The sequence below is a fragment of the Micropterus dolomieu genome, linkage group LG10 (genome assembly GCF_021292245.1).
Source record: "Micropterus dolomieu isolate WLL.071019.BEF.003 ecotype Adirondacks linkage group LG10, ASM2129224v1, whole genome shotgun sequence".
Lineage (NCBI taxonomy): Eukaryota > Metazoa > Chordata > Actinopteri > Centrarchiformes > Centrarchidae > Micropterus > Micropterus dolomieu.
Genome location: NC_060159.1, coordinates 28,860,153 through 28,873,725, shown reverse-complemented (window position 1 = coordinate 28,873,725; position 13,573 = coordinate 28,860,153). Strand labels below are relative to the sequence as shown.

The following is a 13,573-nucleotide window of genomic DNA, read 5'->3' as shown; positions in this document are numbered from 1 at the left end:
ATACGCAGAGTACTGTGAGAATATTCAGAGTACTGTGAGGATACGCAGAGTACTGTAAGAATATTCAGAGTACTGTGAGGATACGCAGAGTACTGTGAAGATACGCAGAGTACTGTGAGGATACGCAGAGTACTGTGAGGATACGCAGAGTACTGTGAGGATACGCAGAGTACTGTAAGAATATTCAGAGTACTGTGAGGATACGCAGAGTACTGTAAGAATATTCAGAGTACTGTGAGGATACGCAGAGTACTGTAAGAATATTCAGAGTACTGTGAGGATACCCCTGACTATCTGAAGTAGGACTACACTGCAATGCATTCTGGGTAAAATAAGCCGCTCAGTGCAGTTTGGCCCGGTGGAAATAACGTGTTTGTTGAAGCAGTTTAATAATTACTGGGAGATTTTATTTGGAACATTTAGCAGAGAGTTTGATAAAAAAACAGGAAACAGCGTCAACCCGAGCGCTGAGCGGAGCGTCAGAGACGTACGGAGAAGATCCAGGAGGAGGCGACAGCTGATCCATGACTCAGGAGAGCTTCCTGGGTAACGACACCGCAGGAGCCGTTTCCCTTTTCTGGCTGTTTGTAATGCGACTGGTTGTTACTGCCGGTTACCATGGTAACATCCAATCTCAGACTCTAAGTTAGCCCGGGGGCCAGGGGTCTCACTATTCTGGTCTCGGTTTCTGTGAACAGGTTGCATCGGAGCAGTCCAGCACCGCAGACCGGTCCGGTCCGACGCCGCTCTGTGAACCCGGCCCAAGCTCTTCCTTCCTGTCCCGCTTTAACCTTTTCTCTTATTTCTTTATTATCATTTACTTTGTTCTTCTATAATTTTAGATTTTACCGCTGCAACACGTCTGCGCAACACGACCCGCTCAGGACGGCGAGGCATCGAGTGCTGTTCCAAGCGGCTCCAACGACCTCTTCCTGTCTCGCCTTCAAACTGAACTGCCTGTTACCCATAAAGCAGCACGGCTGCGGCCGCTGTAGCTGTTCAAGATGACGACAAACGTTCAAAAAGTTTGTAGCAGTTTTCTCGCTTCGATTCCTGAAAAGTTAGCGAGAACTAAATCCTGAACTGTCACATCAGCCGACCGGAACCAAGCGAGTTGTTCAGAATGAGCTCTGAGGCGTCTGTCGGCCGTTTGATCGAGTGAAACTGGCAGAAAAGCTCCAAGATCGTCCAAACTAATGAACTCATCTGCTGCTGAAATGTCAGCAAACAGATAAGTCGCCCCCCCCCCCACCCCCCCGGGCCCAGGTGCTGGTTCTACTGCCAACTAGAACCCCTCAGAGAACCCTCTGCAGCCTGGATCCCCAGGTTCTGCTGGATGTGTCTGACGGCCCCACAGCTCCACCCTGTGCTGACAGGCAGGAACTGCACCCCCTCCTGACACCTGAGAGACGGTGGGGGGGGTCAGGGACTCACCGTCTCTGCTGAGGAGACTCTTCTTCAGGTTCTCGTTGATCAGAGGAGTTTTGTTCTGCAGGAACATGAAGAACAAAGTTAACAGGAGCTCCGGAGAGACGGCGCCGGCTCCCGTCCTGACGGTAACCCTCACCTCCAGTTTGTCCTGCTCGTCCATCGCCAGGAACACCGCCGCCCTCATCTCCGCCTGCAGGAACACGGACAGGTTACCTCCCGTTACGGCCTCACAGCCACATCACATGACAGCTCAGTACGGCCCCGTCACATTCAGCGCCACGCCAGGAGGCGGAGTCTGCACTGAGCATCTAAACCCCTCCTGTCCAGGGGAAACCCCGTATCTCCAGGCCTTACTGAAAACCTGCAGGAGGAAGAGTTCCTTCATGTGCCGAGGAAATCCTCCTCCAGCCGAAGAAACTCTTTAAACCTCCTCACAAAGGAGGCTCTCACAGGACCCGCGGCGCTCCCATAGACCATGATGCACTGCTGCAGATTAAACTACCCGGCAGGGCGTAAAGGAGTTCAAATGCAGCAGGATTATTAATCCAGAAGCATCAGATCGAACAGAGAAACATTTAACTGGTATCATACTCATAATACTCATGTACTTTTACTTCAGTCAGGTTTTCACAGAGTATCATCCAGATCTGGACCAGAATCATCCGGTTCGTTTCAAACACAGCTGGTCAACACAAACTGCATTTTTACCCCAGACAGAATGAAAGTTTAATAATCTGGCAGCTGTGTTTTAAATGAACCGGATCCTCTCCGGATGATTCTGGTCCAGATCTGAAGCTGCAGGTAAAACGGTTTCTGGTCTGGACCTGAGGGTCTGCAGAACCGGAAGCTAACGTGCTAACTTGGTATTAGTACTTTTACTGAAGTACAGCGCGTGAGTACTTGTACACAAACGGCGTTTCTTTCAGAAACATCACGTCAGCAACATTTAGCTTCACGTTCACGCAGCATTAGCCTCCCAGCTAACAGCTAGCGACACTTCCGGCTGAAACCCCGTTTAAAATCGCAGTGTAGCTAACATTAGCCTAGCCTAGCCTAGCCTAGCCTGGACTGGACTGGCGGTTTTAGAGTCTAGACCTTGAGCTTGTTGAGGACTCCGCTGTTCTCCAGGTTCTGGATCAGCAGGTCCCGCAGCTCGGTGTCGTCCTCTGTGGCTGACATGTTTAACTGAAGCTAAGTGAAGCTAACTGAAGCTGCCGGGACACAAAACAAACCGCAGGAAGTCTTCTTCTTCTTCTTCTGCTTCTGCTTCTTCTTCTTCTTCTGCGGTGGAATGTCCGCTCGCACACTGCCGCCCCCTCTGGGCGGAGTGGGCCAGGACGGGGTCGCAGTGGTCCTGAGACTTTTTCACATCAGGGGCCCCTAAAGTGACACAAAGTAGACCACGGACCCCACTTTGATAAGACCTCGTCTTTTAGATGTTTTATTAGTGAGTGAAACTACAACAACAGTCCCCCTGGGACCCCTCAGGGACCCCTGGTGCTCCCCGGACCCCACTTTGAGAACCACTGTTTTAAAGAGTGTGACGCCTGTGAGCAAAGGAAACAATATTTATTTATTTATATACACGATCTAAACTCATTTCCAAGATGTTAAGATTTAAACTGTGTCCTTTATATCTAAAGTCATTTATGGTAATAATTTATCCAAATGAACACTTTGTTGAAGTTTCTCTGTTTTCCTGATCAAAGGATCAGACACGTGGGACTACGTGGACTGGTTGTTGTGTTTAGGACCAGGACCCAAACGGGGTCTGAGCTCCTTGTTTATCTGGGGAATCAAAAACGTGAGAAGGAGTTCATGTTTATTTACATGAGAGCAGCTGACTGACAAACAGCTTTCTCTAAAAGCTCTGAGAGTATTAATGAAATAAAAAGACTCCATGTGAACAAGAATAAAAGGAGGAGTGAGGAGGGGGAGGGGGAAAGGGAGAGGATAAAGGGGGAGGGGCCCATTGTCCCCTACTCCGTCCAACTACTACAAAGTTATGTTGGGAGGAAGAGGAGGAGGAACAGAAGGAGAGAGAGGAGGAAGAAACAAAGGAGAGAGGAGGAGGATAAAGGAATAAAAAAAGGACCAACAGAGATGGATGTGAGGGGGAAGGGGGGGGGCTCAGAGGGAGGAGGGGGAGACAGACAGAGCGGGTGAGGAGGAGGAGGAGGAACAGGAAGAAGAAGAGGAGGAAGGAGCATCAGCAGCAGCAGGACACACAGATCACGGAGCCTCCGCCGCCGCCTCTGAGCCGCTGCAGCCGGACACAGAAGCAGCAGACCGGCCGCAGACACGGAGCCATGGCCGCTGAAGGCAACCCATCCACGGCCTGCACCGGCTCCAGCCTCCTGCAGCCCGTCAGCGAGATCACCAACCTCCCGCTGGACCAGGTAAGATCCGCCGGGACGTCTGCTCCACACCACCCGGGCCTCGGAGCTCCGGAGCTCCGGGGCTCCGGGGCTCCGGGACTCCGAGGCTCCGGGGCGGAGACCGGCCGCTGGTCCCCCCGCACACAGGGCGGTAAATGCGACACGTACGGCCGAAGCGAGGCGGATCAGACGGGCGGTGCAACGACGGCGGGTCCAAGATGGATGGAGGCCTCGTATCGGTGCACACAGAGTCAGAGAGGAGCAGAGTGGGGCTACACAGGGAGCGGGGTGGAGGAGGTGGAGGAGGAGGAGGAGGAGGAGGAGTGGGTGGCAGCCTGTGGAGGAGCTTTTTATTCAGACCTGGAACATGAAACAGCAGCGCGCGCTCTCTGATGTAATGTCCGTGATCAGCTGCTGGATCACAGGGTCCTAATTTACTGTCTGAAGGAGGGGCCCCCAGAGAAAATATATACATCAGGCCTGTGTTTGGATTATTAGTCTGTCAGAAAGACAAAGGGCGGTCAGAGCTCAATCTGACACAATCAATAGGCCCAAAGCCTGAGATGGAATTTAATGCTGCTTTATGCACAGTTCAGAGGAACATATTTGTTTAGCCTCCAGGACAGCTGGAGGCCACAGCTCATTTACCAGCTTCTAATAATTTGATCATCTAATAAAATAAGTGCTTTATCAAACAGGTTCAAAGTTCAAATGATCCCATATTTCACTAAAAGTCAGTCAGCAGAGGAAAGTCCAGGCAGTGAGCAGAACTTTCTCCTCCTCTCCTGTTCCTTTTGTTTTGTCTGTGACCCCGTGCAGGGGCCCGGTCCCTACGCTGGGAACATAGACTGCATGGACGTAGCTGAGAGCGTAATATAATTTAAACTGGGAGTTATATAAAAATTCACCCGTTTACAGCCGCGGCGCGAAGAAATCAGCTGTAGAGACCAAAACTGTAGTAACTTTTTATTAGATACCAGTACTTCATTTTTCTTATTAATGAATATTCCACTAGTTACTAGTAACTTTATTTTAGTTTCTAATAAGTAATTGCAATTTTTGCCATTGAATCTTTGGACTCTGCAGTTCAGATATCACCTCTTCATTAGTTACTGCTACTAACTTCTTCTTCCATTTTACTATAGTATTTAGATACTAGTACCCATTCAGAAGTCACTACATTTTCATTTCTACTAGTCATTTATTGGGTTATTCATTCATTAATAACTGGTAAACTGGAAATGTTCATAGTAACTATTCAGTTAGTTACTAGTAACTAATGAATAAGTGATATCTGAACTGCAGAGCTCCATAGATTCAGTGGGAAAATGTGTAATTATTGTCACTAATAAATAGTTATTAGTAACCTAAAAATGAAGTACTACTATCTAATCAGCTGTTACTAGTAACTAATAAATAAGCACTAGTAGCTTTAAAATAGCTAGTAGCACGTTTTAAGGAATGAATGTTAAAATGGACGGACATAGGTTGGCGCTTGGTTGGGAACCTCTTGAATAAACTAGCTAGCAGTATATAAAGCATGTATATACTGTACTGTACTGCGCTGTACTGTACTGCGCTGTACTGTACTGCACTGCACTGTACTTTACTGCACTGTACTGTACTGCGCTGTACTGTACTGCGCTGCACTGTACTGCGCTGTACTGCGCTGTACTTTACTGCACTGCACTGTACTTTACTGCACTGTACTGTACTGCGCTGTACTGTACTGCGCTGCACTGTACTGCGCTGTACTGCGCTGTACTTTACTGCACTGTACTGTACTGCGCTGTACTGCACTGTACTGTACTGTACTGTACTGCGCTGCACTGTACTGCGCTGTACTTTACTGCACTGTACTGCGCTGCACTGTACTGTGCTGCACTGTACTGCACTGTACTGCGCTGCACTGCACTGTACTGCACTGCACTGTACTGTACTTTACTGTACTACAGCGTAGATTCAGAAGTATAAATGTGCCTTTATAGGAGACATTTTACTGCACAACCAGTACTTTTCCTGCCGGTACTTTAACTACAGGAAGTACTTCTGTACTTTTACTTAAATAGAATTATGAATGCGAGACTTTTACTTGTAATGCAGTATTTTTATATGAATGTCTGGTACCTGCCCAGGGGCCCCAGACCATGCGGGGCCCCAGGTTCTCTGTAACAAACATGTATTCTGCCTACATCATTTTAAAAATACACTAAATAAAATAGGAATTATAGAGAAAATGTAAAATAAGAAATGATAAAAACTAAAGCAGTCACAGCTAAAGCTCCGACCATCACACAACACCAGCTGATTCATCAGGTGTGTCTCTGGGTGGTTTTCAGTGTAACGGGTAGACGTTCTGTGCTCTGATTGGCTGAGGGCCAGGCCTCCGGTCACTGATGAGGCGGATGAAGGATGAGGATCCTGCTGGATCAGGTGATCCACATCGTTAATTCTCCTCAGACATTCTCTAAATCAGTAAAGATAGAGATCTACAAGTGACAACAGATACTAGTAATAGCTGTTAGCAGCATCCATGGGGAAGAAGCAAGAGTTAACACAAGAGACCTGTAAGGAGACAGAAGAAGAAGAGCACAGGAAGTGAGAGTCTAGAGGTTTTATCAGAGGAACTTTTGTGCCGATGAAAAGACAGACAGGCTGCTGAGTTCTGAACCATTTGTAAGGGTTTCACAGGCTGGAAGACCTGCTAGGAGGGCAGAGAGGTAACCATGGCCTGTACCAGAAGCTGGGTGGCGTACTGAGTGAGGTAGGGCCTGATTTTCCTTATGTTGTATAGAGCAAAGCGGCCCGACCGAGAGACAGCAGCAACATGGTCTGAAAAGGACAGCTGGTCATCAATCATGAAGTTTCTCACCACCTTGTTTGGAGTGATGGTTGAGGAGGCAGTTTGTAGTTTGATGTTATGGTGGATAGATTGCTTGGCTGGAATGACCAAGAGTTCAGTCTTAGAGAGGTTTGGTTGAAGGTGGTGAGACTTCATCCATGCAGACATGTCCGAGAGACAGTCCGCGATCCGCACAGAGACGGTGGAGTTGTCTGGCGGGAAGGATAGGTAGAGTTGTGTATCGTCTGCGTAGCAGTGGTAAGAGAAGCTGTGAGAGTGAATGATCGGCCCCAGTGAGGTGGTGTAAATTGAGAAGAGAAGTGGCCCTAGCACTGAGCCTCGGGCCCCCCTGTGGAGAGGCAGGAGGAGGAGGATATACAGTAAATTAGCTCTGTCGGCTCTGATCTTATCATGCTAACGTTAGCTGTGTCAGTTGGTTCAGCTAGCTAACAACAGCTACACCTGCAGGTAGAGGCTGTAAACAGCTCAGAACAAGTTAGAGAGCTGCAGCCTGGTCAGTGTAGTGACATTTAAACTAACGAGCAGCTGCTGACACCGGGTCCAAAGTCCAGTTTGTTCTGTAAAAGCTAAGTTTAGTCTCTTAATAAGAAGATGAACCCGACCCCGGCCTGCAGTCTGCTTTGGACCAAACGTTGGATCTTTGCTCCTCCATCATTCTGTCCGGAGCCCATTAGTCACAGCTGAGTTTCTAATTAACTCCAACGTCTCGCCTGTTATTTAACGGAGGCCGTCGATGCTTGAGGGAGCAGACGAGGAGGAAACATCAGTGTTCTCCGCCTCAGCGGCGTCAGAGCGTCAGACTGTGATCGCTCGGTTTACAGCACGTTCATTATTAATGAACAACAAGCGCCGCCCGGATCAGATGTTACGCTGACACTCACTCTGTGGTGTCACCGTTTCAGCTGCCGTCAGTCTGAAACACAACACAGTCCCACACAACCCAAACAAGGAAACCCAACACTGCCTGTGATGGGCTCAGCCTGACAGGACGGACCCAGGGCACTGCCGCCCCTGGAGAAAGTTCAAGGGGTCAGAAAGTGAACAGGAGGATTTAGAAAGTTAAATAGAGGTCATGGTTAGATTCAGACCTTTATTTTGATGTGGAATCAGCAGGTTTACAGGGACGGAGGCTGGCTTACTCCCAAAAAACTCTTAGTGACAATAATTTACAACTTTGACGTCAGAAAATAATAAAAAAGATGTTGTCAGATGTTTCGTATAACGTTTAGTTTGCTTTCACGTCAGGAAATGAGCCTGAACCTCCCAGAGTGCTCCGTGATGCGGCTGCACGCCGGGCCAGATGTTCCTCCACAGCCGAAGGATTGAAGGGCTAACGTGGCCCTCGGTGTGACAGTAGAGCGGGAGGCGTACAGGGTTTCCCCGTCAGTCAAAGTTTACTCTCGGCGTCGCTCAGCCGAGACCTCTGCAGCTCCCAGTCTCACACACGACCGTCAGAGGACTAGCTGCATCGTGGGTAATGTAGGATTAAAAAAGACCACATCTGGTTCTGCTGCTTTCATTTAAAACATATAAAATGAGTGATTAGCGGAGCCTCGTCAGACATGTTCTGACCACAGACGGTATACAGCTCAACAGTGACGAGTTCATATTCTGTACTGGGAATCTGAGCCATAACTTCGTAACCATCCGATGTCGACGCACCACCAGCTACGAGACTGAGATGCGATAGTTTCTGTAGAAGCCACAAGTCTGCATGAGCTCAACCTTGCTTCAAGAAAAATATGTTTTATTTGCCCACAGTCTGCTGGACACATGAGCGGTGACTGCAGTCAGGAACAATGTCGACGACACAAACTACAAATATCAACTATAGAAACACTGTGAGAAGGATTCAGTTCAAGGAGAAGCTAAACTGTCGTAAGTCCCTGGAAAAGGTATCATTCGCAAAGGTTTCTGGGATGAGTAGTTCCTGGAGCCTTTTCAGTTAGTCTCTTTGCTCCCATTCAAATGTTTTATGGTCCTGATTCATACCGTAGCTGGATGGATCGGTTCATGGCTTGAAAGTCTTTAAAGAAGGATTTTCAGAAAAGTCAATGGATTAAATGAACGGGGGGGGGGGGGTCACTGTTGAGCTCTATATAAGAAGTGGGCGTAGCCGGCCTGACGTTGCCCGTTAGTTTGTGGACCACCGGTTTGAAGCCTTGCCATCGTCTCACCAGCCCTGACCAATCAGCAATCACCAGCCAACATGCTGGTTCATTCATTGGTCCTTGAATAATCAGTGAATTGCTGAGTACTGAACACGTGAAGTGTCACACATCTATATCACAATAAGAAAATGCTAAAAAACAAACGCCTATAAAGTGAGACGGGCTTCAGTGATTTAACCAAGAGAAACATTTGAGAAGCTGAAATAAGTTTTAGCTGAAGGAGTGAATCGTGGTAAATCAGGTTTGTGCTGCTGGACGTGGTTAAAGAGCTTCATTCGGCTGTAAACCACCGACACAGACGTTAGAAACGCGAATCCTCCCGAGAGAATGTGAGTAATGTAGCTTGATAAGAAGAAGACGTTTGTCCTCCAGGTTGTAATAAACTGCTGCAAGGACGAGAGTCTAATAAAGGCCCTCCGCCCGCCATCCATCTCTTTCTGGTCTTAGTCGTGTCGAAGGTCGGCGGCTCTGCTTTCAGACTCCGCCTGCAGGATGCAGATAATGAGAATAATAATGATGTTTGCTGCTGCTGACGTCCTGCCGGAGCTCGCACTCTGTGAACGTACTAATACCACAGTGTTACAAAAAATCCTGCATTCAAAATCTCACTGAAGTACAAGTACACAGGTATTAGCATCAAACATTCTGAAAGTACCAACAGTAGAAGTACTCATTATGCAGAATACATTACTGGATTATAATTATTGACGTGTTCATGCTGGGTTGTTTAATCTGTAATATTCCATCATAATTTATTAAATTAGGTAGTAATAATCTGAATCAGCAGAGTAACTAAAGCTAACGAGATAAATGTAGAGCAGCAAAAAGTATTTCCCTCTGAGATGAGGTGAATTAGTATAAAGTAAAAATAAAGTATAAAGCGAGACAACTTTATTTGTACAGCACATTTCAACCACACGGCAATTCAAAGTGCTTTACATAAAACTAACGCAACAGAGAAACACATTCAAATATACTTTTTAAAAGGGTGAAATAGAAAATAAAACAGGATAAAATACATTTTAAAGAGTTAAATAGGAAATAGAAACAGTCACAGTGCAGTGTACGACATTAATCCACAGCCTCACATTTGATTTAGTTAAAGGCAGCGGTAAAAAGAAAAGTCAGTCTTCATTTAAAAGAACTGACTGTTTCAGCAGACCTGCAGTTTTCTGGGAGTTTGTTCCAGATAAACGGACCATAAAAACTGAATGCTGCTTCTCCAGGTTTGGTTTTGACTCTGGGGACAGAAAGCAGACCTGATTCCAGACCACCTGAGAGGTCTGGATGGTTCAGAAACCATTCAGTGCTTTGTAAACCCACAGCAGACAGACAGGAAGCCAGTGTAAAGACCTCAGAACTGGAGTGATGTGATCCACCTTTTTGGTCTTAGTGAGGACTCGAGCAGCAGCGTTCTGAATCAGCTGCAGCTGTCTGATGGATTTCTTAGGGAGCCCTGTAAGGACGCTGTTACAGTAGTCGAGTCGACTGAAGATAAATGCATGGATAAGTTTTTCCAGGTCCTGCTGAGTCCTTTAATCCTTGATATATTCTTCAGGTGATAGTAGGCTGACTTTGGAATTGTCTTATATATGTAGCAGAAAATGGAGATAGTACAAGTACCTCAAAAATTGTATTCACTTTCAGAATCAGAATCACTTTTATTGGTGTTCATACACAAAAACAAACAAACAACATTTAGTGCAACAACAGTAGTGAAACAGTGCAAAGGATGCTGGAATCAATAAATATCTTTGTGCAGTAATTATGCAGTATCAGTACTACATGAGGTAGGTGGATGTATACAGTGTGTACAATATGAGCAGCTACTCAGTTTCTAGTAAGTAGTAAAATATCCAGGTGACTGTTAGAGTGGGAGTCAACAGGTTCCTGACACTGTGAGTCAGCTGTTCATCAGAGTGATGGCTTGTGGGAAGAAACTGCTTCTGTGTCTCTTGGTTTTAGCGTACAGTGCTCTGTAACGCCAACCAGAGGGGAGGAGCTGGAACAGGTTGTGTCCGGGGTGAGATGGATCTGCAGTGATGCTTCCTGCCTGTTTCCTGACTCTGTAAAGTCCTGAATGGAGGGCAGGTTGGCACCGATGATCTTTTCTACAGTCCTGACTGTAGGTTGTAGTCTCTCTTCAGGAGTTTGACAGATGGGTGAGGTGCAGTCGTTGGTGTAGAGGGAGAGCAGGGGGGAGAGTGCACACCCCTGGGGGGCGCCAGTGCTGATAGTCCGGGTGCTGGATGTTATGTTCCCCAGCCTCACCTGCTGAATCCTGTCAGTCAGGAAGTCTGTGATCCACTGACAAAGGTGGAGGCTGGTACAGTGAGCTGGGTGAGGTTGCTGCTGAGGATGAGCTGAAGTCCACGAACAGGATCCTTGCATATGTCTGTAAGCCCTGTAGGCAAACTGCAGGGGGTCCAACAGGGGGCCTGTAATGTCCTTCTGATGGGCCAACACCAGTCTTTCAAAGGACTTCATGACTACAGATGTCAGGGCGACGGGCCTGTAGTCATTTAGACACAAACTACTGTTAACACTATCCACTGCTAACACTAACAACACTACTGCTAACACAAACTACTGTTAACACCAACCACTGCTAACACTATCCACTGCTAACACCAACCACTGCTAACACTAACAACACTACTGCTAAAACAAACTACTGTTAACACTATCCACTGCTAACACCAACCACTGCTAACACTAACAACACTACTGCTAACACAAACTACTGTTAACACTATCCACTGCTAACACTAACCACTGCTAACACTAACCACTGCTAACACTAACTACTGTTAACACTATCCTCTGCTAACACTAACAACACTACTGCTAACACAAACTACTGTTAACACTATCCACTGCTAACACTAACCACTGCTAACACTAACCACTGCTAACACTAACCACTGCTAACACTAACTACTGTTACCACTATCCACTGCTAACACAAACTACTGTTAACACTATCCACTGCTAACACCAACCACTGCTAACACTAACCACTGCTGACACTAACCACTGCTAACACTAACAACACTACTGCTAACACAAACTACTGTTACCACTATCCACTGCTAACACTAACCACTGCTAACACAAACTACTGTTAACACTATCCACTGCTAACACTAACCACTGCTACCACCAACCACTGCTAACACTAACCACTGCTAACACTAACCACTGCTAACACAAACTACTGTTAACACTATCCACTGCTAACACTAACCACTGCTAACACAAACTACTGTTAACACTATCCACTGCTAACACTAACCACTGCTAACACTAACCACTGCTGAGACTAACAACACCACTGCTAACACAAACTACTGTTAACAATAACCACTGCTAACACTAACCACTCCTAACACTAACTACTGCTAACACAAACTACTGTTAACAATAACCACTGCTAACACTAACAACACTACTGCTAACACCAACCACTGCTAACACTAACCACTGCTAACACAAACTACTGTTAACACTATCCACTGCTAACTCCAACCACTGCTAACACTAACCACTGCTGACACTAACAACACTACTGCTAACACAAACTACTGTTAACAATAACCACTGCTAACACTAACCACTGCTAACACAAACTACTGTTAACACTATCCACTGCTAACACCAACCACTGCTAACACTAACCACTGCTAACACTAACCACTGCTAACACTAACAACACTACTGCTAACACAAACTACTGCTAACACAAACTACTGTTAACACTAACCACTGCTAACACAAACTACTGTTAACACTAACCACTGCTAACACTAACAACACTACTGCTAACACAAACTACTGTTAACACTAACCACTGCTAACACTAACAACACTACTGCTAACACAAACTACTGTTAACACTATCCACTGCTAACACTAACCACTGCTAACACAAACTACTGTTAACACTATCCACTGCTAACACCAACCACTGCTAACACTAACCACTGCTAACACTAACAACACTACTGCTAACACAAACTACTGCTAACACAAACTACTGTTAACACTAACCACTGCTAACACAAACTACTGTTAACACTAACCACTGCTAACACTAACAACACTACTGCTAACACAAACTACTGTTAACACTATCCACTGCTAACACTAACCACTGCTAACACTAACCACTGCTAACACAAACTACTGTTAACAATAACCACTGCTAACACTAACCACTCCTAACACTAACTACTGCTAACACAAACTACTGTTAACAATAACCACTGCTAACACTAACAACACTACTGCTAACACCAACCACTGCTAACACTAACCACTGCTAACACAAACTACTGTTAACACTATCCACTGCTAACTCCAACCACTGCTAACACTAACCACTGCTGACACTAACAACACTACTGCTAACACAAACTACTGCTAACACAAACTACTGTTAACACTAACCACTGCTAACACAAACTACTGTTAACACTAACCACTGCTAACACTAACAACACTACTGCTAACACAAACTACTGTTAACACTAACCACTGCTAACACTAACAACACTACTGCTAACACAAACTACTGTTAACACTATCCACTGCTAACACCAACCACTGCTAACACTAACCACTGCTAACACTAACCACTGCTAACACTAACAACACTACTGCTAACACAAACTACTGCTAACACAAACTACTGTTAACACTAACCACTGCTAACACAAACTACTGTTAAC

At 46.1% G+C, this 13,573-nt stretch overlaps 2 protein-coding genes across 12 annotated transcripts in view; one reads left to right on the top strand and one right to left on the bottom strand.

Annotated features, from left to right (window-relative positions):
* The window catches only part of cep43 (centrosomal protein 43), a 28,976-nt gene extending 26,267 nt beyond the window's left edge, over positions 1-2,709 (bottom strand). For 3 of the 11 annotated variants that reach the window (XM_046059933.1, XM_046059934.1, XM_046059937.1), the window contains exons 1-3: positions 2,527-2,707; positions 1,568-1,621; positions 1,435-1,489 (exon numbers count right to left, since the gene is read on the bottom strand). In XM_046059933.1, coding sequence (XP_045915889.1) covers positions 1,435-1,489; positions 1,568-1,621; positions 2,527-2,610 — 193 coding nt within the window. In that variant the 5' untranslated portion in view covers positions 2,611-2,707. Of the gene's footprint in view, positions 1-1,434; positions 1,490-1,567; positions 1,622-2,526 lie in introns of all 11 variants that reach the window. The other 8 variants (XM_046059932.1, XM_046059940.1, XM_046059939.1 and 5 more) reach the window with 6 other exon arrangements.
* Positions 2,710-3,629: 920 nt separating this feature from the next.
* LOC123977334 (lysophospholipid acyltransferase 2-like) overlaps positions 3,630-13,573 on the top strand; it is a 22,634-nt gene continuing 12,690 nt past the window's right edge. The window contains exon 1 of the mRNA XM_046059929.1: positions 3,630-3,830. Within this exon, the coding sequence (XP_045915885.1) occupies positions 3,741-3,830 (90 nt within the window). The 5' untranslated portion in view covers positions 3,630-3,740. The remainder of the gene's footprint in view (positions 3,831-13,573) is intronic.